This window comes from Canis aureus, chromosome 5 (genome assembly GCF_053574225.1).
Source record: "Canis aureus isolate CA01 chromosome 5, VMU_Caureus_v.1.0, whole genome shotgun sequence".
In the NCBI taxonomy this organism is placed as follows: domain Eukaryota; kingdom Metazoa; phylum Chordata; class Mammalia; order Carnivora; family Canidae; genus Canis; species Canis aureus.
The window spans coordinates 6,114,248-6,139,862 of NC_135615.1; the positions used below are offsets into that span (position 1 = coordinate 6,114,248).

A 25,615-nucleotide genomic window follows, 5' to 3' on the forward strand; every position below is an offset into this window, starting at 1 on the left:
GCACAGATATAACATGACACTAAGAGCACAGAGAAGAAAATGAGATATACTGAAACAAAGTTCCTACATTTAACCAGAATTAAAGTAGACTGATGGTCTACTTTAATGCATATGGCCATCCCTAGATCAACCACTAAGATGTAATTCAAAAAGGAAGAGCAGAAGGATCTATTTATATATGAGAAAAACAGGAAACAAAAAGCAAAATAGGAGGTGCAAAAACAATTATATCAATACTAAATTTGAATGAACTAAACACTACAATGAATAGAGATGGTTGGACTGGATAAAAAAAACAAGATCCGGGGATCCCTGGTGGCTCAGAGGTTTAGTGCCTGCCTTCAGCCCAGGGCATGATCCTAGAGTCCTGGGATCGAGTCCCACATCGGGCTCCATGCATGGAGCCTGCTTCTCCCTCTGCCTGTCTCTCTCTCTCTCTCTTATGAATAAATAAATAAAATCTTTAAAAAAAGAAAAAAGTAGGATCCATCAATAAAGCACTTGTATTCAGAATATATGATCTCTTACAACATATAAGACAACCCAAAAGTGATGGCGAGGGTCGTCTGAATGGACATTTCTCCAAAGAAAATATACAAATGGTCATAAAACAGGGGAGGTATCACTAGTGTAGATAAATGTGTATTAATCCATGAGATATTATTTCACTCACACTAAAATGACTTTATCAAAAAGACCATAAAAACATACTGTAGCAGATGTAGAGAAAGATGCATCAGGTTCTTTAAAAAGTAAGCAGAAACTTACTATGCAACCCAGCAATTTCAATCCTAGAAGTCTATCTAAGAAAAATGAAAACATATATCCACACAAAGACATGTATACACACAGGGAGAGGGAAGGAGGGAAAGAAGGAGGAAGGAGAAACAAAAGGGGAAAGAGAGGTGGGCAATTAAAAAAAATGAGATAATGAATCTGGACCAAGGTATATGGGAGTTCCTTGTATTATTCCAGTAATATTTCTGTAAGTTTGAAATCAGATCAAACTGTAAAATTTAAAAAAAAAAAAGGGCAAAGATATTATATAGCAAACTCCATCAACTTCTTCAATGAAGACCATATACAGCTTAAGAGTTATTAGAAAACTGTAGGTAACTTTAATAAAATAACTTCAAGAATATAATTTGGTTGTAAAACCAATACAATGAGCTCTAAAAATTTTTTTATTCAGTTAATAAAGTCATCTGTAAATCCTGTAATATGTTCATATTCACAAAATCTGAATGAAAAGCAAACACAACTTTCCATTTCTAACACGGTAATTCAAAGTTCACTTTGAAGGGACTGGGATTTGGGGTTAATTTTTTTTCAATACCAAGCATAATTATATAATAATTCAGATTTTGAAGTGACTCACTGTTTATTTAATGAAATACTTGCTGCTCTGAAATAAATTTCATTAGTAAGAATGATGATGATGTTAAAAAAAGACAATGAAAATGCAAGCTGCATCTCTAAAAGGTTATAATCATTTAAATTATGATTATATCTTTACATTTACAGTTCTCTATTTTTAGATAGACAAAAACAAAAGCAGAACTATTTTATATTATGGACAACCTGGAACATAATTAAGTGCATCTTAATGAAGTTTCCACTGACATGAATAGAAGTATGGTTCACCAACAAATGGTACTATCTAAAAACAAAGACACTCCTTCAACAATTTTACTTTGCCAGGTAAAAATACTTTCCAAGTGCTAAAGGCACAATTTTTATTCACATCTAGTAGAGGAACCAACCATGAAATCATTACTTATTTTCAACTGAATAACTGACTGACATTTCTCTAACAAGCTATTTTCAATCCTAACAGTTCTTTATTTTCTTTAACATATTTGCTATGAGTTGATAACTTGCAATAGGTGTCATCATGAGACTAACCAAAACTAGACTAAACGTGACAAAAGAGACAAAGTGTTTCACACCCTTGAGTGATATCAAGTCAAGAATGAGAGAAAAGCATTGCAAAAGGAGACTACTGAAATGCTACTTATATATTCTTGCAGTAAAACCAGCAATGCATCCATTTTAAGAATTATCATCTCACTTCCAATTTCTTTCCCTCAAGAACAATTTGAATCTCTTTGGCATCCAAAGTCTCATAGGTTAGTAAAGCTTCTGCTAGATTCTTATGCTCTTTTGCATGAGTCTTCAAGATATGTTTTGCTCGTTCATATGAGTCCTGAAATGGAAAAGCAGGTATCTTAGAAGCAGAAAACTTAGGAGAAGCAAAAACCGTAAATAGGAAAAAAAAAAAAAAAAAAAAAAAAGATATACCTTAAAAAAATGTGAAATCTATTCATTTCTATTTATAAAAGATAAAAGCACTGGGCTCCATGTCCAGCATAGATGGACAGGTAGATAGAAAAGGAAGCTTGGTTCTCAAAGATGAGATTTGCAAATGTTCTATTTTTAACCTCAAAATTCATCACATGGATAAATAAAGACTACTTAGGGAGCTACTTAAATATATATAAGTATATAATGTATCTGTTTTTTAGGTAAAATCTATGAACAAATAAATCTTTCTCCCATTAAAAAGTTAAGGGAGGTTTGCTTCTTTTGCTTTGTGAGATTTCACCAATTTATTCAATCTAAACAGCCAGAAAAGATCTTTTCTATTCTCTTATTTGGTATTTCAGTCTGTGACAACTATACCAGTTGCCAAAAAAACTCAAAAACGAGTTTTTTGTTTTTGTTTTTAAGATTTTATTTATTTGAAAGATAGAGTGACACAGAGAGCACAAGCCGGGGAGAGGCAAAAAGAGAGCGAGAAGCAGGCTCTCCACTGAGCAGGGAGCCTGACTTGGGGCTCAATCCCAGGATCCCAGGATCATGACCTGAGCTAAAGGCAGAAGCTTAACCGACACCCAGGAGCCCCACTATAAAATCAGTTTAACAAAACCAAGTAGCATAGGTCATATAAACATAACACACTTATTAAAAATAAACATCATTAGACATTCTTAAAAAAAAAACATTATGTTTAAATGAAATAATAAAATTAAAGACAACATATAAAGTATTGCAAATATATCATGTAATATTGAGACTAATAACCAAGGATGAATTAGTAATAACTTTAAAAACCCAACGGAATGAAACCCTTACATTGTAACATGTAAGACTACTATTAGGTTTTTTATACTTTTAAGTTTTATATATATATTTGAACGAAAAATGTACTAGTCATCATTTCCCTTAATAACAATGTAAGTGTGCCATCTAGTGGAAAGAATACCTACTGCCTTCCCAGTCTTCAGAAAATTATTAGAATAAAGAATATTTCCAATGCTCTAAGAATACTAGAGCATAGATAATTTACTCAAAATAACAAATAGTAAAGGAAAGAGAATGAAGATTCTGGTAAGGCAGAAAGAATTCCTGTTCTGAAACACCTTCTAAACCTTTCCATTACATACACTTTCCACATAATGACTTTAAAGCATTTCTTTATCTCCTTGAGTTAATCAATAACTGGCCCTCCTGGGGAGACTCCAGTGGCACCTACCAATGCACTCTTATCCCACCCATTTCAGAGTAAAGAAATGACCTCTTTGTTCCCCTCATCACTAGCAGACCATTACTATCCCATCCTCTTCTAGAAAGCACAAATCCTTTGAAGTTTATACCATTTGACTGTAGCCCTATTCAACCTCCTTCCACTGCCATCTTTTTTTTTTTTCTTCCACTGCCATCTACTACCCGAATTACAGTTCACATTCATTAGACTTCCGGCATTTAGCTCAATCTTTTCCATTCCAAGATCTGCCTTCGTGCACATCCAAATGCAACACATATCCAACCTCTGCACTAAGCACCAGACCTATGTTATCTTTTCCGACTTGAAATCTTCACTAAGACACCTCAAGTTCATTATGTATAAAACTCAGCTCATAATCTACATACTTCCCCACCTTAGGCCGTCATCAGTGTTTTGCCAGTAAATAGCACACAGAACTATGAGGCAGAAATCTAGAAAACAGCTTTGTGTTTAATTTAGCTGCTTTCTCACCCAAACATCATGAAGGTATTTTGATTCCACTAGATCAGTATCTCTTGAATGCATTTTTCTCAATTTCCACTCTCAATGCCCTAATCCAGACATCTGTGGTACAATGAAGATATTCCACAGTACCTAACAACTCACATATTCTGTATTGGATACTACAATCAAAAGACTTTCATTTTCAAGATCTTTGTGCTTCATTCTTAGCACATGCACACAGGTAGGCAAAAAGCAAATACTACTTGTTGAATAAAATATATATCGGAGTAAAAAACCAATAAAGACTCAAATAATCATGATCTCCTATTCTAACAACTGTATAGTTTTAACAGCTAAAGTAGAATATTTATAATTACTGATATAAACTGTTCTTAGCCTATGGCCAGAATAAAGTAAAGACTCAGTCTATAATCAGAGACTCCCAAACAACATATTTAAATCATTTCAATGGTGCCCTTTTTCTCTTTATTGTATATAGTGACATTTCTAAACAGAGGATAACCATTATCTTCTGGTAAGCACCTACTACTTAGGCACATTAGGACTAGATAAATAAGCACAGAAAAATATAATCATTACCCTTAGAAGGATTCTAATTTCTTGCTCAATAGCAGATTGAGTTTCTGGACTCAGTTTCCCTGTATCACTGTACGTCATAACTCCAAGCTAAAACAAACAAAAAGAAAGAAATTGAACAGAAAAACCCTAAATCACTAATAATACTATCCTATACTTAAAGAAAACATCATGGGGGCAAGGAAGAAATTCAATATAAAAATGCCCTTGAGCACAAAGAAATGTCATCATTCTTCTGAAAGTAGAAGACTCAAATTAAAAGTATGAGCAAAGAGAGGAAATTTAAAATCATAAGCATGGTTCTGAGTACCTTCTTAGAAAACCTTTGCAGCTATTCCAAACCCAGAAATCCACAATGTAGTATATAGTAGTGCTTCATGAAGCCACAATGATAATGTAGAAAAGTGAAATATGTGAAAAGGCCAAAGTAAGCAAGTTCAGCAAGTGGGTGTTTTAGGTCATAGGGATTGAAGTATCTTATCCTTTGTTTAACTCATGAAATACTATTACTGTCCAAGCAGCTAGAATGGAAAGAGAATACTATCTGTATTACTCAGAAAATAACGTTTAGTTTAGAATAAGCAGTGATAAATCTACTTGGAATGAGACAGGGGAAAAGTAAATGTTACCAATTTACCATGAGAACCCTCTCAAAAAGAAACACTTGACAAATCATCATCTGATACATGAGGAAGGGCTAAAATTAGCTATTACCTTTTCACTCATTCCAAATTTGGTAACCATCCGCTTTGCTATTTTAGTTGCATTATCAAAATCACTGGAAGCACCTAAAATTTAAATATATACATAAGAACTCAATTTTTAAAAATATCTTTAAATCAGTAAGCATAATGTGAACTAAAGCCATTCTTTACAGCCAACCTGTTGTGATATGGTCAGTTCCAAATATAAGCTCCTCAGCCACTCTTCCTCCCATACTAACATCCATCTGTGCAAGCAGCTGAGCTCTAGTTTCATTCCATCTGTCATTCTCCGGCAACAGGGACACCTAGACAATTGAAAATAAAGAAAAACTTCAGACACAGTTTGAAATACTTATATTAATAATCAGAATTATCATTTGGCTCTCACTATATAATATCAGGATGCTGACAGCTCAAAGACATTTTTAGTAGAGAGGATCTCAGGTGACTGATGACAAAACTGACAATATACAAAATAAGAAAAATTCTTTATTAAGCCAAAGTTTATATATTTTATATGTAATAGGTATATAATGCTTCAATAGGATGGACTTACATCCAGGTGCACAAAAATGCTTAATATGTTTATAATTAGAAAGATAAGAGAATGAAACTTGTACTCAGTGAGAAAAATCTTAGAATAACTATGGAAACACTGACAGTTTCTTTGTGGAAGGAAAAGAACAATTACGTATTTATGAATAATACTTTGGGGACACCCAGGTGGCTTGGTTGGTTGGGCATCTGTCTCCCTTTGGCTCAGGACATGATCCTGGGGCCTGGGATCAAGCCCCGCATTGTGCTCCCTGCTCAGCGGGAAGTCTGCTTGTCTCTCTCCCTCTGTCCCTCCCCCTGCTCGTATGTGCTATCTCTTAAATAAGTAAATAAAATCTTAAAAAAAAAAAAAAAAGAAGAAGAATGAAAGTTTGCTGTCATTCCAGATTTAAATTTCACAATGTAGGGCAGCCTGGATGGCTCAGCGGTCTAGCACCTGCCTTCAGCCCAGGGCGTGATCCTGAAGACCCTGGATCGAGTCCCACGTCAGGCTCCCTGCATGGAGCCTGCTTCTCCCTCTGCCTGTGTCTCTGCCTCTCTCTCTTTCATGAATAAATAAATAAATAAATAAATAATTTAAAAATAAATAAATAAATTTCATAATGTAAATATATAACATCTGAACTATTAGTATCCTTTATATTAGCAGGTAAGTTTCATGAATATCTCTGATTTCATGATGGTTCAGAATACTAAAGAAGAAAGTTAGCAGCATATTTAGGAATTAGTTGAATTTTCTTTTTAATTATTTTCATCCACAATTTCTTACATAAACTTTGGAGAGTGCTATTTGAAAGAAAAGAAAAAAAACTACCAGATACTTACATGTCCAAGTGTTGGCCCTCGTGGCATGATTGTAGCTTTGTTGATAGGCATTGCATCTTTAGTGTAATATGCAATAATAGCATGACCAGATTCATGGTAGGCTGTGATGGTTTTGTTTTTGTTATCAATTTCCACACTTCTACGTTCAGGGCCTAAGGATAAAAATTTAATTGAATAAAATTATTCTGTTAGGAAGGTCTATTTAGATGAATGAAAACCACTTGCCCTTATGTAGTTCTTAGAGTGACATTAATAAATATTTTAAACCACAACAATCTGCCAACTGATAACCAAAATAGGAAGAAATGTCATCTTAATCCTATCAACAAGTTTTTTTGGTTTTCTTTTTAAGATTTTATTTATTTATTCATGAGAGTCCCAGAAAGAGAGGCAGAGACACACACAGAGGGAGAAGCAGGCTCCTCACAGAGAGCCCGATGCGGAACTCAATACCCGAACCCAGGACCATGCTTTGAGGTAAAGGCAGACACTCAACTGCTGAGCCATCCAGGCATCCCTTAATTAATTCTAATTTCAGAAAATAAATATGAGAGCAGCCCTGGTGGCATGGCGGTTTAGTGACAGCCTTCAGCCCAAGGTGTAATCCTGGAGACCCGGGATCAATCCCACGTCGGGCTCCCTGCGTGGAGCCTGCTTCTCCCTCTGCCTGTGTCTCTGCCTCTCTCTCTCTCTCTCTCTGTGTATGTCTATGAATAAATAAATACAAATCTTTTAAAAAAATAAATAAGACAAAACACATGAGTACCCCCTGCCCGCAAAAAGTATAATCATAGAAACTGTATTTGTTATCTATGAGACCCAAATGATGGCTATTTTTGAGTATATATATTTTCTTGCTCCTGTACCTTTCTTTTTTATAACCTTTTATTTAAAAAGAACTTATTCTCTACTATAATGAACAGGGTAAGACAGAAAAAAAAAAGGGGTGGGGGAGAGAGAAAACCTACCCATTAGAATTTTATCTTTGGAAAATTCTAGTTCCTTCATGGTAACCATTTCTTTTCCATCAACAGCTGCCTTTAATGCAGCCTGATTCACAAGATTCTCCAGCTCTGCTCCAGAAAAGCCAACAGTACCTCGAGCTATAATTTCTGGATCAACAGCTGTGTAGACAATCGCAATATTAAAATTCCAAAATAGCTCTTCATAAATAATTCACATTCCAAAAGAAAACAGCAATCCTGAACTAGAACTTAAAATATTTATTTTTTGCTAAAACTACAAAATAAACTTACTTTTTCTAAAGGAAAAAAGCCAAAATGCTATTAAAATTACCATTGGGACAAATTACAAAAGTTTTTAAATTTAAATAACTTTACGAAAAACAAAGAAATGCAGAGTTGCCTGACATGATTTGTAAACCTTCAAATTACGACCTAAACTGTTACTCACCTAAGCACAAACTAAAAATGTGAACTCACAGACATTTTCCGAATTTCATCCTGAAATATTTTATACCTAAGTATTTAGTATTATATGTACATTTGTAAGAGTTCCCCTTATTATAGGGAACATATTTGGTTCTTACAAATTGATTCATCTATCTGTGAAAATACTGCAGCTTAATAGCTACATTTGTTAAGTAAGTGGGCCCATAATATTTTCAGGTATTTCGTTTTACAGTTTGCCTCTTTTCAACCCAAAGTGATTATATACACTTTTTCTACTATTTCATATTTTACATTCATCTTAAAAATATTTATATATTTATCTTCAAATATTATTTATCTGGGTATTAACAAGAAAACATTCTTTACAATCAGGATTCAAATGACAATTTCCTAGATATACAAGAATTATGAAATAAACATTTTAAAAAGGACATATAACAAACTGGTCTTTTGAGACATTTTTAAGGTAAGGACCACAAATGGTGGAATGAAATATTACCATTCTATAGAAATAATAAAGTTTGTGTTAATGGAATTAGACTTACACTGATCAAACTTTATTTTATTGAGATACCATTTCAAAATTTCTGTTCGTCCTTTTACATCTGGTCTTGGAACTGTAACTTGCATGTCAAAACGTCCAGGACGTATTAAGGCACTAAAGGGAAAATATAAAAAGAAACTATAAATTAATAACCTGAATATGCTGGACTAGTTAGTTCAAAGGACTAACTCTGAATACGGATGGAAAGATATTAGCAACCAGAGGTTAGACTGGAGTTTTGTTTTTTATTCTAATTCCAGTACAGTTAATATACAGTGTTATATTGGTTTCAGGTGTACAATACAGTGCTCAACACTTCCACACATCACCCAGTGCTCATCACAACAGGTGCATTCCTTAATCTCCATCATCTTTTTCACCCTAAATTGGAGTTTTGAACTAAACCAATATTCAGATAGCTTCCTGTAAAACATGGCTCAAGTAACAGTTTCAATAACCAGATGACAGATCAAAGGCTGATACAGATAGTACACAACCCTTATAAACAAAAACATGCAATCTGGTCATTCAAGGAACAATAATTCTAGAGCAGTCTATCAGGAGATCTACACTATGAAAGCTTCCTATCATAACTACTATTAAGTACAGAATATTAAACTAGAGACTTAGGCAAAAACAAACTATTACATCAAATTAAAATGAGTTAATTCTATGACAAAATCAACAAAAATTTAAAATTATAGTAAGTTTTATTTTTAAAATCCTACCACCCCCAAAATTTTATGATACAAAGTTCTCAGAAATTAACAACTTTACTGAAATTTAATTCACATATTCCAGAATTTAAAGGAGGTAATCCAGTGGTTTTTAATGTATTCAGAGTTGTGCAATTATCAACAATCTAAGTCAAGAATATTTTTATGCCTCCACACCAAAAGAAACCCCACAGCTACCAACAGTCACTCCCCATTCTTCCCATCTGTGGCAACCAGAATCTACTTTCTGTCGCTACAGATTTGCTTATTCTGGACATTTCATATAAACAGAATCATATGTGGTATTTTGTGATGAGCTTCCTCCTTTTTTTTTTTATTTTTATTTTTATTTTATTTTTTTTTTTTTTGAGCTTCCTCCTTTTAAAGTTCATCCATGTTTTAGTATGTATCAATACTTATAAAAAAAAGTCTTTTAATACGTACTTATCTAATGCCTCTGGGAAGTTTGTGGCTCCTATTATGATAACTCCTTCATTGGGTTTAAAACTATTTAAAAAAGAAAAAAAGTAACTTTTCACTGATAATTAAAACAGTACACATATAGAAATGCTCTACATAAAATGGTCTATCATTAAACTTAGTAACGGCAAAGAAACGGAGGTTGATCTTTTTTATCCACTAACATCTTATTTCTTAAAAGGGACAAATGTTACTAGGCCAGCATACTAAAATAAAACTCTTATTAATAAATCAAAAAGTCCTATGATTACATGCCTTCACAATATTTATTCTGCTTAGCAAGAGATGACCTAACAGAAAAGGCTTGGGTACCTGACTAATTTGTGAAGAATTCTTCTCAAGTTTACCAATTGAAATTTTTACTCCTAGACTTTGTTTCAAAATTACTTATATGGTTTTAAAATATTTTTCCTTCTTTCAAAGCAACCCCACCTCTTGCTTTTTATATGATGAAAACTTTTTAAATCTCGGACGCCTGGGTGGCTCAGCAGTTGAGCATCTGCCTTTTGGCCCAGGGTGTGATCCTGGGATCTGGGATCGAGTCCCACATTGGGCTCCTTGCAGGGAACCTGCTTCTCCCTTGGCCTGTGTCTCTGCCTCTCTCCCTCTGTGTCTCTCATGAATAAATATATAAAATCTTAAAAAACAAAACAAAACAAAAAAAACAACTTTAAATCTACCACAACACTAAAAGCTAGTCACAAATTGTGTCAGGACCATCATATGATCCCTTTACATCACCAAATACACTACTATTCTCAACTGGAAACATCACTTTCCTTTCATAATGAAAAAAGGTGCAGAGATCACCAATTAAGAGTTGATACATCAATCACTCCATTAGTAATGGAAACAATACAATACAGAAAATGCAGCTTGTCTTGACTTCTTGCACAGGGACTACTCTCTATTGCCTATATTTTTTCCTATTTTTAAGGTATTATTTTTGAGTAACCTCTATACCCAACATGGGGCTCAAACTTACAACCCCAAGATCAAAAGCTGCATGCTCCACTGACTGAGCCAATTAGATGCCCCGCTATATCTTGAATGGTTAACAAATACATCACCATATTCCAAAAGACAGAGGGAGATTCAATTACCCATCCATTTCAGCAAGGAGTTGATTTATAGTCTGTCTTGAATATGGATGCATTGGAGACTCAATTCGCTTTCCACCAACAGAATCTAATTCATCAATGAATATAACACAGGGAGCATTTGCTTTTGCTTCCCCTAGGAAAAGAGAAAAGATTCAAAGGAATTTAATGAAATCAATACTTTCTGAACAAAATCATATATATATTAAAAACCTGTCAGATTGTCAAAAGCCAACAAGACATTCATTAAGGAGAAATCCACAAAAGGAGATCTCTTTCTTTAAAAAGTGATTTAAGTGCAGCCCAGGTGGCTCAGTGGTTTAGTACTGCCTTCAGCCCAGGGCGTGACCCTGGAGACTTGGGATTGAGTCCCATGTCAGGCTCCCTGCATGGAGCCTGCTTCTCCCTCTGCCTGGTGTCTCTCTATCTCTCTCTCTCTCTCTCTTTCATGAATACATTTAAATAAATTAAATGAATAAATGAATGAATGAATAAATAACTGATTTAAGAACAATAATCTCAAAGACAAAACTATATTACACAGAATGATATATAATAAAAACAAATTAGTATTCATTCTTCCAACTGTACAAACCATATACAATCGGGTGTGAGGCTAATTATTCTTTAATTTCATATATTGAATTGATGAATAAGATAAAAAGGGCAACAACAAAAAACTCAGCTTTTCAACAGGCCCAACCTCATCTAATGCTTCTCCTAGCTCTTCTATTTGAGAAAAAAGTACAGTTCTGTTTTAGCTCACACATTAGCTAGGTCAGCTATCAATCATAATCAAATAGCAAAGAAAGGGTAAGAAGCTCTCCCCCTAAAATTAACAAATTTTTTTTATTGTATTAAAGTTACATTAAAACATACTAAATAGATTTCTGATACGACTGGCTCCCACACCCACAAACATTTCATCAAATTCTGATCCAGAAGCATAATAAAAAGGAACATCAGCTTCTCCAGCCACAGCACGAGCAAGAAGTGTCTTTCCTGTTCCTGGTGGTCCAACTAAAAGAATTCCTAAAAAAAATAGAATGATTCAAATTAAAAAAATAAAAATAGGGCTCCTGGGTGGCTTGTCATTAAGTGTCTGCCTTCAGCTCAGGTCATGATCTCAGGCTCCTGGGATCGAGTCTCGCATTCCCTGCTTAGCAGGGAATCTGATTCTCCCTCTGCTTCTACCCTTCCTCTGTTCATGCTCACTCTCTCATGTGCTCTCAAATAAATAAAATCTTTTAAAAAATAAAATAAATAAAATACAACAAATTAAAATAAACCCTAATGTGAATCTATAAAACAGTTATTAATATATAGTTTTTAGGTTGAAGGCACATAACCAATACTTTGAAACAAAGGAAAACAAATGTCTCTAGAATAATTCACTTCAGATCTTCAAAAATAATTTCCCTCTATCATTTTAAATACTGTTTATATCTCATCATAGACAATTCAGAATCCTGAGAATGGAATAACAAACTCTTTATCACTAAATAAGATAAAATTCACATAAACACAAATTAAGAGATTAAACAACCAAATGTGATGCATGAACCCTTGACCTGATACTCTTCCATGAAAAACATATTTAAGAAATTAAATACCAGGGCAGCCCAGGTGGCTCAGTGGTTTAGCGCCACCTTCGGCCCGGGGCGTGGTCCTGGAGACCCGCGATGGAGTCCCACATTGAGCTCCCTGCATGGAGCCTGCTTCTCCCTCTGCCTATCTCTCTGCCTCTCTCTGTCTGTGTCTCTCATGAATAAATAAATAAAATCTTAAAAAAAAAAAAGAGGGATCCCTGGGTGGCTCAGTAGTTTAGCGCCTGCCTTTGGCCCGGTGCACGATCCTGGAATCCCAGGATCGAGTCCCACGTCAGGCTCCCGGCATGGAGCCTGCTTCTCCCTCCTCCTGTGTCTGCCTCTCTCTATGTCTATCATAAATAAATAAATAAATAAACCTTTAAAAAAAAAAAAAGAAATTAAATTCCAGGGATAGCTGATGAAAAGTTGAAAAAAATACTAGAATACAAGATATTAAGGAAATAACATTTAATTTTTATTTGGCAGGATAAATTATCCTCCTTCTTTAGGAAAATATCCTTAGTCCTAGGTGATACATAACAAAGCATTTAGATATAAAGTAGTTAGTGTCTACAGTTTTGTAATTTTTCTGTTATGTTTGAAAATTTTCATAACAGCAGTTAAGTTTTTTAGAAGTTAGAATGACTGAATTCTCTGGTTTCCACAACTTTTCATTTTTCAGACTACATTTAAAAAGGCAAAAAAAGGGTTGTCAACAAAAAACAAAAAAAAAAAAAGAAGAAAAAAAAAAAAAAGGCAAAAAAAAAAAAAAACTGGGTGCCTAGGTGGCTCAGTTAAGCATCTGCCTTCAGCTCGGGTCATGATCCCAGAGTCCTGGGATAGAGTCCCAAGTCAGGTTCCCTATTCAGCAAGGAGTCTGCTTCTCCCTCTCCCTCTCCCTCTGCCCCTCATTCACCACTGTTTGTGTGCTCTTTCTCTCAAATAAATAAAATCATTTTTTTAAAAGGAAAAGAAAAGCATTAATGCTATATTTTAAACATAAAAACTCTTCCTAAAGCAAATCTGCTGAAAAATACCCCTAAGACTGTCCCCTTGTATTGCCACATTATGATAATTCCTAACTCATTTAAATCATCACATCAATTTCTGTAAAATATATTTTGGTACCTGAGAATTTTCCCACAATTTTATAAATATTCCTTGTGATTAGTAAGAAAAGTGTACCTATTTTATGATTTTAAACATGTCCTTTACGATGTCATAGTATTGGCTTTAATAAATGAATCCTATGGCGGGATGAGCACTGGGTGTTCTGCTATATGTTGACAAATTGAACTCCAATAAAAAAAAATTAAAAAAAATAAATCTTGAATTAGAAGATTCAAGTGAGCAGTATAAAAACAAATCTTAAATATGACTGTTCCCGGGATCCCGGGGTGGCGCAGCGGTTTGGCGCCTGCCTTTGGCCCAGGGCGCGATCCTGGAGACCCGGGATCGAGTCCCACGTCGGACTCCCAGTGCATGGAGCCTGCTTCTCCCCCTGCCTATGTCTCTGCCTCTCTCTCTCTCTCTCTCTGTGACTATCATAAATAAATATTTTAAAAAATATATTAAAAAAATGACTGTTCCATTTATTTATTTATTTATTTATTTATTTATTTATTTATTTATTTTAAAGATTTTATTTATTTATTCAGAGACAGAGAGACAGAGAGAGAGAGAGAGAGAGGGAGAGAGGCAGAGACACAGGCAGAGGGAGAAGCAGGCTCCATGCAGGGAGCCCTACGTGGGACTCGATCCAGGGTCTCCAGGATCACACCCTGGGCTGCAGGCGGCGCTAAAAAGCTGCGCCACCGGGGCTGCCCTTACTGTTCCGTTTAATTCACCAATTCCATTTCTAGAATTGGAATCTAGAATAATGCATAAATAAATGAGTAAATCCAGAATTTATTCTAATGAGATAATTAAGCATGTAGGCAAAGCCTTGAGATATTAAGATGATCATCATAGATTTTTGTTTTTTGAATTAAAAAATGTTTGAGTATACTTGACACACAGTTACATTAATTTCAGGTATACAACACAGTAATTTAACAAGTTTACTTTATACATTATGCTGTGCTTATCACATATGTAGCTACCATCTGTCACTATACAACACTATTACAATATCATGGACTATATTTCCTAGGCCTTTTATTCCTCTGACTTATTCATTCTACAAATAGAAGCCTGTCTCTCCCTCTCCCTTTCATACATTTTGCCCAGCCTCCACATTGCTATTTTTTTCTAAATATTTTGTTTATTTATTTATTTGAGAGAAAGAGAGAAAGCACAAGTAGGCACAGCTGTAGGAGCAGAGGTGGAGGGAGCAACAGACTCCCCACTGGGCAGGAAACCCAATGCAGGGTTCAGTCCCAGGATCCTGGGGTCATGATCTGAGCTGAAGGCAGATGCTTAACCAACTGAGCCACCCAGGCTAATTTTAACACACTGCTAATTTTAACAGCAAAACATTGGAAACCATTTCAAAGTTCAATATTAATGATTATAGTATAGAACAATCATATAGTACAAGGACCTCATGAAGTCATAATCTTGTACTCAATTCCAGCATATGGTTTTTCCCTCATACCAACAAATAATTCTCCAACACCAGCTGGGTGTCCTACAATTCAATTCAATTATGATATTACCTACCTGGAAATAGTATCAAACACCATAAATTAAGCACTTTGTCCTAAAAGACTGCCTCTAGCCCCACCCTTCCCTATGTCAACTACAAGACGAGGTTGTTACCTATGCTTCTGACTGACAGACTATAGAGAGGAGGTTCCAATGACTGCTTCCTTGGACTTGATTTGCTAAAATGGCTCACAGAACTCAGAGAAACATTCTACTTACTAGATTGCTGGTTTATTATAGAAGGATACAACTCAGCCAAGAGTCGGTCAAATGGAAGAGACGCATATGGTAAGGAAAGGTAAAAGGATTGCTGAGTTTCTGTGCCCTCTCTAGATATGCCGCTCTTCCCACATCTGCACATATTCACCAATCTGGAAGCACTGAATCCTATCCTTCTGGGTTTTTATAAGCATAAAAACATGCTTTTTTACATAAGCACGACTCATTACATAAGCATGACTGATTCAGCCTCCAGTGACTTTCCCCTCCCAGATAGCCAACAGGGAGACTAAAAGTTCCAGCCCTCTAATCACATGGTTGATTTTCCTGACAACCAGCTTCTAACCTTAGGTGTGTTCTAAAAGTCACCTTGTTCAGAAGACAAATCTATTGCTGTCATCACTATATTTATTATAAATCACAACAATCATTAAAAATCATATTAACTGGAGAAAACATCAAACTGAGGAACATTCTACAAATTAGTGTGTAGTCTACTACACAATTTTTAAGGTCATAAAAGATCTACATCTATTCCTATACTAAAAGGCTGAGAAAGGGGCCTGGGTGGCTCATCAGTTAAGCATCTGACTTTGGCTCAGGCCATGATTTCAGGATCCTGAGACTGAATCCTGAGTGGAGCTCCACATTCAGCGAGGAGTCTACTTTAAGTTCTCTCTCTCCCTCTGTCCTATGTCCCCCTACCAACAAGCACATTTGTGTCTGTGTGTGTGTTCTCTTAAATAAATAAATAAATAAATAAATAAATAAATAAATAAATAAATAAATAAAGGCTGAGAATTTTTTTCAGGTTAAAGAAAAATCTAGGGGCACCTGGGTGGCTCAGTCGCTCAATTCACAGTGAAGTACAGACACTAGGTCTTCTGGATTTCTAGACTATGTACAAGTAGCCAATTCTTGATTTTGATTCAAGTCATAATCTCAGGCTCCTGGGATTGAGCCCCGTGTTCCACTCTACACTCAATGGGGAGTTTACTTGAGAATTCTCTTGTTTCCTCTCCCACTGCTCCTCCCCTCCTGCTTCCTCTCTCTCTCTCTAAAATAAATAAATATGGGCACTTGGGTGGCTCAGTGGCTGAGAGACTGCCTTTGGCTCAGGGCATGATCCAGGGTCTTGGGATCAAGTCCCACATTGGGCTCCCTGTGAGGAGCCTGCTTCTTCCTCTGCCTATGTCTCTGCCTCTTTCTCTGTTTCTCTCATGAATAAACAAACAAATAAATAAATAAGTTTTTAAAAGATTAAAGAAAAATCTAAATGTGTAAACCTGCACTGAGTCCTAAACCTGGGGTTGGGGATGGTGGATGAGAGGACCTTAATTATTAAGAGAAATGCTGAAATTTGAATATAACTGAATTTCCTAATAGTTTTAGAACCATGCGAAATTTCCTGATTTTAGTAACTATAGTGGAATTATGTAATAGAATATTCTTATTTTTAGGACATACATAAGGAAGTATTTGGGGTTAAAGGAGTATGATATCTACAATCTACTCTTAAATAGTTTAAAAATACATTTATGTGAAGAAAATGGATGAGCAGATGGCACAAACTGCTGAAAAATTGTTGAGTTTGGTTAAGAGTACAGTTTTCTCTGCACTATTCTCACAACTTAGTCTGAAATTGTAATAAAAAAAATCCCCACTCCTCTCAAAAAAGGTTATACAATGGTATGTTCAGAATGAAGACTTACTTGTAAAATAAGAAATTAAGAACTAAACTTTAAGCTTTAAATCTGTTAAAAATAAATTAGCAACGGATTACAGTATTTTTTTTATGTCAAATCACGGTAAAGGGAAGATATCTTACCTTTTGGAAGTTTACCTCCAAGTACAGTAAATTTTTGTGGATTTTTCAAGAACTCAACAACCTCCTGCAATTCTTGTTTGGCTTCTTCCACCTAAAGTGACACAATTTATCAAATAACTCTAAGCAATGATTAGATTATCAAGGCCTCCTTTTTGAAAATAGTAAATTTAACTAGAAAATAGTAAATTTAACTGGAAATTATCTTGGCTGTCTCTTTGTTTCAGTGAAAGAAGTATACAAGAGGGCTCCCTTATAAATGCACACACAACAGAGTTTTCATTGGACTCTTTTTGCCAATTATACAGTCTCCTTACATGACCCAACAAAAGTACTCTTATTACATTTTCAAGAAACAGTGCTTCCTCCAGTTAACAAGGACTTATATTCACAATTCTAGTTAAAGGTGTCAGCAGCATTTGATATAAACAGAAAGACTCACCTACCAAGTTTCAACTCCAGAACTTTTGACCTGGCTTATAAACTTAAAGGGCAAATTATGTGGGCTTAATATATATCAATGAGAAGGGAGCCTGTATTTAAGTTATAACATTAATTTGTGATTAATTATGAAATTATTTTCATTATAAGGAATTACCATTAGATTACAAATGACATAGTTCCTAGAAATGCCCAAAGGATGGTGCCTAAATTAAAGTATAGTGTAATGATTGTTTGGTAAATGGGTGTGGCAAAAAAGTTTAAAAGATTTAATATCCCAAATACAAAAATCATGTAGAACTGAGATCCCTAAGAAGAATAAAGCCCAATCTGGTCAAAAAAGACGGCAAGCAGAATATTAGCTTAACTTGAAAAACTCAGATATAAGTTAAGAACCGCTGCCTAAGTCCAGGTGGCTCAGCAGTTTTGCGCCCCCTTCAGCCCAGGGTCTGATCCTGGAGACCCAGGACTGAGTCCCACATTGGGCTCCCTGCATGGAGCCTGCTTCTCCCTCTGCCTGTGTCTGCCTCTCTCTCTCTCTTTTTCTCTCTCTGGGTCTCTCATGAGTAAATAAATAAAATATTTTTTAAAAATTTACAATAGCAGTATTTGGGCCAAAACTAGAAACAACACAATGTCTACCTAATGTAGAATACACAATATTGTGATAGTCATATCACAAGAAAGTCATCCCCCAAGCAATGGGGATAAATAAACTACAACTCCATGTAAAAACAGATAGATCTCACAAACATCATTTAAGTGAAATGACCCATATATGCTACATGTATTACATTTATGCAAAATTCAAAAGCAGGCCAAATTAATAGATGTTATCAGAACAATGATCATGCTTGGGGTGGGAAAACAAAGGGCACTAGAAAGTTTCTAGCAATATTCTATTTCGTGAGCTGAGTGCCAATATGAGTTCACTGTGTGAACTTTATTAAGGTATAGACTTATGACTTGTGCAGCTTTGTGTGAATGCTGAGCTTCAATAAAATTTATGTTTTAAAAGAGATTTGGGGGTTCCTGGGTGGCTTAACGAGTTAAGCGGCTGCCTTCAGTTCAGGTCATGATCTCAGAGTTTTGGGATTAAGCCCTGAGTCAGGCACCCTGCTCAGTGGGAGTCTGCTTCCCTCTCCATTTGCCCCTCCCCCCCACTTCTCTCTCTCCCTCTCATATAAATAAATAAATAAATAAATAAATAAATATCTTTTAAAATATTTTTTAAAGAAGAGAGATTTGGCTCTTTATCAATTAAAATAAGTTTTTTAAATATTCAAAGACATCCATATACTAAAAGGAAGCCAAACTACATTTGGTCAAGGTAATGAATAACTTTAAATTGTAAGAAAGAGGAAAACAATTAGATGTCACCTATTACTCAGATTACATTTTCTCTGCCCAATCTCAGTGTTAAGAAAATTCCCAATAGAAATATGTAAGATCTACACAGGAAAACAGAGTTTAGGGGATTAAGGCAATGAATGAAGTTATAAAAGCCCTTGTTAGTATTTTTATGGCAGCTATATATAAAATTATTCCTATATAATCAGAAATTCTAGGCAAGGAAATGACATGCCTATATTAGTTCTTTAACACTCGGCAAAACTGATCACAGGTATCACCTACTGGCATACCTATTATGGAAAATTATTTTGGTCTATATAGGTCCTATAGTAATGGTAACAATATAAAATTATAGCAATAATTGTAATATTTGTATATATTCGCACAGAAAGCTTTTGACAATCTAAAAATTTTGTGATGTTTCCATTTCTAGTATTATCAGCATGTCTTCTTTAGCTTCGTACTCAGAAGTGGACTCATTCCAAAAGAAGTGTAGCATACGGAGTAATGAAATATATACTTTGCAGGGAGAAAGTAAGAATGCCTTGCTGACCAGTCAGGTTCAGTGTAAAGCAGGCTCTGACTGCACACCTTAAACAAAATGGGAAGGGCCTTCTGCACTAATGACTCAAGTTTTCAAATACTCATTGCACCAACTTCTTCCTCAATTATTCCCTTTTTTGTGATTCCAACAGGGTTCACAGCTGTTTAAATTGCAAAGGGAAGGAAAAGATTACTTGGTATAAAATTATCATAGTGATTCCTGATACTTTATTCCCTAATAGTTGTGAAATAGGTCATGAAAAATATTTATGCATAGATAGAGAACTCAGTGCGTAAAGAGGAAAAGCTCTCATTCTGTTCTGTATTAAAGTAGCTTTTTCATTGGTCAGTAAAAAAATCAGGCACATTAATTCTTCAAGATCTTTGCTCTCTTTCTCTGGCTAGAAATGTTCTTTGCTCAAATACATGCATGTTATGGGGGCGCCTGGCTGGCCCAATCAGTAGAGCATGTCACTCTGGATCTCTGGGTTGTAAAGTCGAGCCCCACGATAGCTACAGAGATTACTTAAAAATAAAATCTTAAAAAAAAAAAAATACATGCATGGTTTACTTCATCTTCTTCAAATCTTCACTCAAATGTCATCTTCTCAATCATACACTGAACATCCCCACTTAAAATTGTGACCTTTCTCTCAAAACTCCTAATCCTCTTTAACCTGCTCCATTTTTCCCCCATAACATACTCTATTATTTCTTATATGCTGTGTCATTGTCCAATTTCTGTCAGAATTAAAAATCCATGATGGCAGAGATTTATTTCTTCTATCCCAATATCTAAAGGAGGGCTGGAGAACATGTAATGAAGCTTAAAGTTCCAAGGTTCCAATCATGACTTGGTCTTTTCTAATCTCCATACACCCATCCAAGAGCACACCCAGAAAGTTCCTAGGGATTCAGAGCCCTGTGTCAAACACTGGGGTCTCAAAGACTAAACTGTAGAACCAAAGATGCACCCAGTGCTCGTCATTTAGGGAATTATAAGAGTTTTAGCGCCTGGAACTGGAGTAGAGACCAATATGTATATTTTCTACTTTATACCTTTAAAATCAAATATTAGCCTTACATAATGAGATAATATTTGAAGAAAGAAGGGTAATCTTTTTAAACTTACTCCTTTGACATGTTCAAAGGTGACATTTTTCATCTGGACAGGATCTACTGCAGAATCAAGCCCCGTTGTTGTCCGGAAGCGGACTAAGGAGAAAAGAAATGTTTATATATTTGATAGATTCATAAAATTCCAACCATCTTATTATTGACATGTAAGAAAATAAAGAAAAACTATACCTAAGTTTACATACATTAATTCACAGTGAAGTACAGACACTAGGTCTTCTGGATTTCTAGACTATGTACAAGGAATAAATGATTCACATTAGAATGACATCTTTATATGTTCCAATTAAAATGAAATATTATTTCCCTCTTCTCCTGTACTATTAACAATAGATATTTAAAACATTCTCAAACTCCAATGTGCATAAAAATCACTTGAGAAATGTGTTAATACAAGTTCCCAGGACATGCCCAAAACTTCAGGTCTGTAGGTATTTAGAAGGCAGCCCAGGAGAGCGCATTTAAAAAAAAAAAATTTCATTTGGGGTGCCTTGGTGGCTCAGTTGGTTAAGTGTTTGACTTCAGCTCAGGTCATGATCCTGGGATGGAGTCCCACATCAGGCTCCCTGCTCACCGGGGAACCTGTTTCGCCCTCTCCCTTTGCTGCTCCCCTTGCTTGTGCTCTCTCCCTCTCTTGTCAAATAAATAAATAAAATCCTAAAAAAAAAAAAGATAGAAATTTGGATGCCAAAAAACCAATAGGCAAAAATACAGAGATAACAAGAAAACACTTATCAAGAATATACAAATTGGAAGAGCAAATGTTATACACTAATTCTACAATGGACACTAATAGTTTTAGTCCACTAAATTGTTTATTTAAGGATGTACACAAATGGACTTAATAAAGCAAATTAAATACAGCCAAACAACTTGAACCTTGTAAGAAATTAATTACCCAAAAGCAACACACTTCATATTTTGATATACACTTTGCTTAACATAAGAAATTAATTAAGAAACATAAAAGAATAACCAGATTTCATCCCACCCTTCCAATATCACTCAGTGTCCCTATACTGGTTCAGTTTTGAAAATAAGGAGACAAGAGAAGCTGACTCTAGCTATCAAAAGAATATTCCTGAATGTTAAAATCTCATCTCAGGTTTGATGCCACAAAAAACTTAAAATATCTGGGGTTACATACAAGTTCTGGGATGAAGTCCTGATCCAGGTCAACTGATATTCTTTAACTGTATATGTATTTTTCTCTCAAGGTAATCAATCACAAAGAACATAGAGAACACAGGGTAAAAAGTGAATAGATGAGAAAGCAACAGGAACCACTTAAAACTGACATTATTCATTGCAGACTGGCAAACTGAGAAAACGAAACTCATTTAAAGCGATTTTAATTGTATATTAAATATTTAATCATGTATTATATATAAATTTTTCATCAATTTATTAGTGTCTTTGAAATAAGTAACTATTTCTTTGTATTGCTATTATACAATTGTTCTACAAGTTTTTTAACTTTTATAACTGGATAGGTATAATTTTCTAAAAATCTGGAAAAACCACTCATAGGAGTTAATCCAACACTTTTGCTGCAACATAATCTTTGGAACTTTAACAAAATATTAATTATTTTCTCAAAAGTAAAACTTAAAATTTGTACAGTGTCTGAAGCAACTTTTCCAGTAATCCACAAAACAATGTAAATATAATAAGCCCTGACAATGTAGATGGCATGTAACTATAACAGATTAAAACTTTTCTACTGCAATGCAAAAAAACAATCTCAAATTGACCCAATCTGTGAAGTGTTAACTTGGGAAAGAAAGGCCTAGACACCAGAACAGTAAATGTTTCCTCTCTCCTAAGTCTTAGCCAGACTATGAAAAAAAATCAACTATTTAAAAGATTTTTTAAAAGTCAGAAAAATAAAAAGAGCCTTTACCAGATAAAAATGGGTTTTTTAATAGTCCATAAATGCCAAACAGCAGCAAAACGAAGAGAATTAGACGAGTTCGTCTCAGAGAATCTGGAGGAGGAAAAATAAGCTTAAATCAAATGACAATAATGACAAATGACAGATTGATGAAAAGTGTTAGGTTACTGATGGTAATTACATTTCATCACATGCAATTCTGGAACCTGGCATTCTTTTGTTTAATTGCCAGAATTTCCTTTCAACACCCTGTTACCAAAAGCCTCATGAAGGCATTCATGCTTCTGTCCTTGACTTTGGTTCTCATTTGAGAAAAGGGAGAGTGTCAATAGATATTTTCATTTTGACACAGCCTAAGTTACAAATACAATGGAATATAACCAATGAAAAGGGTCATACCTGTTAGAAAAAATATTTAGAATCACTTAAAGGTAGGACTATGACTTCTTTTTAGATGTTCTTCCCAAATATGGATAGTGTCAAATCAACTTACCATTAGTTTTTTGCATTAGTGCTTGAGCTTTCAGAAAACCCTCTGCAAAACCAGTTTTAAATGCATCTTGGTGAGCTTCGGGTATATTTTTGGTTTTCATGAGTTTGTCCAAACTCTCAACATCTGATCCTCTGTCCCGCAAAAGGAACCCCTAAATACACAAACAACGCATCAGTACTGATTATAGAGAGAACACTGCCCAAAAATATAGTGACCACTCACAAAAAAATTCATTCAAAAATTCTAGAATTTCTAATTTTTATTATCCACCTAAAGAGTTACACTAAGACTCAATAATAAATTACTTAATGGCTAAGAAACTAACTTTGGACCTTATACTTGCATCAATCAATTAAAATACAGAAATTCTCTCCAAAAATACTATTCTGAAACCTGGTTACATATATGTATGTACTTAGGGTTTTAATGGTTTGATGTTCACACTCCTTTATCTCTACTAGAGGAAAAACTTCATTAATTTATTAAATGTTTAGTGAGAACCTTTTATATCCTTAGCCTTGTATAAGTTCTGAAAATGTGAAGATAAATAACCAATGATCTGAATGATCTCAGTCTACTAGAGGAGAGAGATACACAAATAACTAATTTTTAAAAATCATTTTGATATATTAGAAGTTCTAGGTTTGGGGGGACCTGGGTGCCTCAGTCAGTTAAGCAACACTTGGTTTCAACTCATGTCATGATCTCAGGGTCAAGGGACCAAGCCTATCCTCAGGCTCTGAACTCAGCACAGAATCTGAAGATTCTTTCCCCTTCCTTTTCCTTTCCCTCTGCTCTCATGTGCTCTCTCTCTCAAATAAATAAAATCTTAAAAACAACAACAACAACGACAAAGTTGTTTTAGGTCTGGGGTAAAATAAATGCTACTTTAGGAAGTCAGGATTTCTAAATCACAGGGTACAGGATTTCTAAACCACAGGGAACACAACACATAAACAACATTAACAGAGCCATGAAATAACAGGTCTTAGTGCTCAAGAACTGCAAGCAATCTTGTTTGATAGGACTTTAAAATGCCAAGAGAGGAGTAGGGTGGAGGTTCAGGGGGGGTGCCATATTTAAAGATGAGAATAGGAAAATGGTAGGCAGAGGCCAAATGGATATTACAGTAGGAATTTGACAATAAAGCAAAGTTATCCAATTATTATTACATTAATACATTTTAGACAGATGATGGGTTGGTGGCAGTCTAGAGGCTGGTAGGTAACAAAACTAAAGGCAAGGAGACTAAAGAGAGCCTGGATGGTTCAGCTGGTTAGGCATCTGACTCTTGACTTCTGTTCAAGTCATGATTTCAGGGTCATGTGATCAAGCCTCATATCAGGCACCATCAGTGCCAAGCCTGCTTGAGATTTTCTCTCTTTTTGAGTCTCTCTCTTAAATAAAATATTCTTTTAAAAAAACAAAGGGACACCTGGATGGCTCAGTCACTTAAGCATCTGCCTTTGGCTCAGGTTATGGTACTGGGGTGAGGTCCCAGGACCAAGGCTCACTTCAGGCTCCCTGCTCAGAGGGGAGCCTGCTTCTCCCATTCCCTTGGCTACTCCCCCTGCTTTTGCGTGCTTTCTTTCTTCTTCCTTTTTTTTTTTTTTTTAATTTTTATTTATTATTTATGATAGTCACACAGAGAGAGAGAGAGAGAGGCAGAGACACAGGCAGAGGGAGAAGCAGGCTCCATGCACCGGGAGCCCGACGTGGGATTCGATCCCGGGTCTCCAGGATCGCGCCCTGGGCCAAAGGCAGGCACTAAACTGCTGCGCCACCCAGGGATCCCACGTGCTCTCTTTCTAATAAATAAATAAAATCTTAAAAAAAAAAAAAGGCAAGGAGACTAAATGAATGTTTACTAGAGTCCTTTAGGCAAGAAACTGTTATAGTCTATCATGTAGTGGAATTGGTGATAAAGAGACAAATCTAAGAAATGTTTAAGAGGCTGGATCAACAGGACTTTAGTGATTAATGGATGTGAGAGGGGAGAAAAGATGAACAAATCAAAGTTGATCACCAGGTTTCTAGCTTGGGCGGATGCTATTCATGAACACAGAGAACACACAGGTAGGTATGTAGGGAAAAGAATAAAGGGAGATGTCTAATAGACCAAGAGAAACACGACTGGCACTCAGAAGAGCTGTAGGTATAATGATTACACAGGTTACTAGTCCTTTAGAAAATCAACTGGCTACTAAAAGAAATCAGATATTGAAGGTTCTCATTTTAATAATTTGAAAATTACTGCTTTTTCAAACAACAAAAAAGGTCTAATTACCTTTACAAACGATGGTGCTATATGCTGTGTCTCTGCTAATCTTTCAGAGGTGGACTGTAAACGTCGAGTTCTTGATTTCAAAGTTTTAAAACCCCGAGACTGTATGAAAACTGAACGGAACAGTATCACATTTACTTCTTATTGCAAATTTTATAAGAAAAATGCCTAAGATTCAAAACTGACACCAAATCCATACATCCTAGTTTATCATCTCTTTTTTTAACATAGTTCTTTGCCTGATAC

General features: G+C 35.2%; 1 protein-coding gene across 3 annotated transcripts in view; it reads right to left on the reverse strand.

The window, feature by feature from the left end:
- Positions 1–1,095: 1,095 nt before the first annotated feature.
- YME1L1 (YME1 like 1 ATPase) overlaps positions 1,096–25,615 on the reverse strand; it is a 43,612-nt gene continuing 19,092 nt past the window's right edge. The window contains exons 5-19 of one of the 3 annotated variants that reach the window (XM_077896704.1): positions 25,373–25,482; positions 23,086–23,236; positions 22,602–22,685; positions 20,694–20,776; positions 17,228–17,318; positions 11,825–11,977; positions 10,949–11,081; positions 9,810–9,872; positions 8,651–8,763; positions 7,662–7,817; positions 6,694–6,845; positions 5,492–5,618; positions 5,324–5,397; positions 4,613–4,699; positions 1,096–2,206 (exon numbers count right to left, since the gene is read on the reverse strand). In XM_077896704.1, the coding sequence (XP_077752830.1) occupies positions 2,063–2,206; positions 4,613–4,699; positions 5,324–5,397; positions 5,492–5,618; positions 6,694–6,845; positions 7,662–7,817; positions 8,651–8,763; positions 9,810–9,872; positions 10,949–11,081; positions 11,825–11,977; positions 17,228–17,318; positions 20,694–20,776; positions 22,602–22,685; positions 23,086–23,236; positions 25,373–25,482 (1,721 nt within the window). In that variant the 3' untranslated portion in view covers positions 1,096–2,062. The remainder of the gene's footprint in view (positions 2,207–4,612; positions 4,700–5,323; positions 5,398–5,491; positions 5,619–6,693; positions 6,846–7,661; positions 7,818–8,650; positions 8,764–9,809; positions 9,873–10,948; positions 11,082–11,824; positions 11,978–17,227; positions 17,319–20,693; positions 20,777–22,601; positions 22,686–23,085; positions 23,237–25,372; positions 25,483–25,615) is intronic. The other 2 variants (XM_077896705.1, XM_077896706.1) reach the window with 2 other exon arrangements.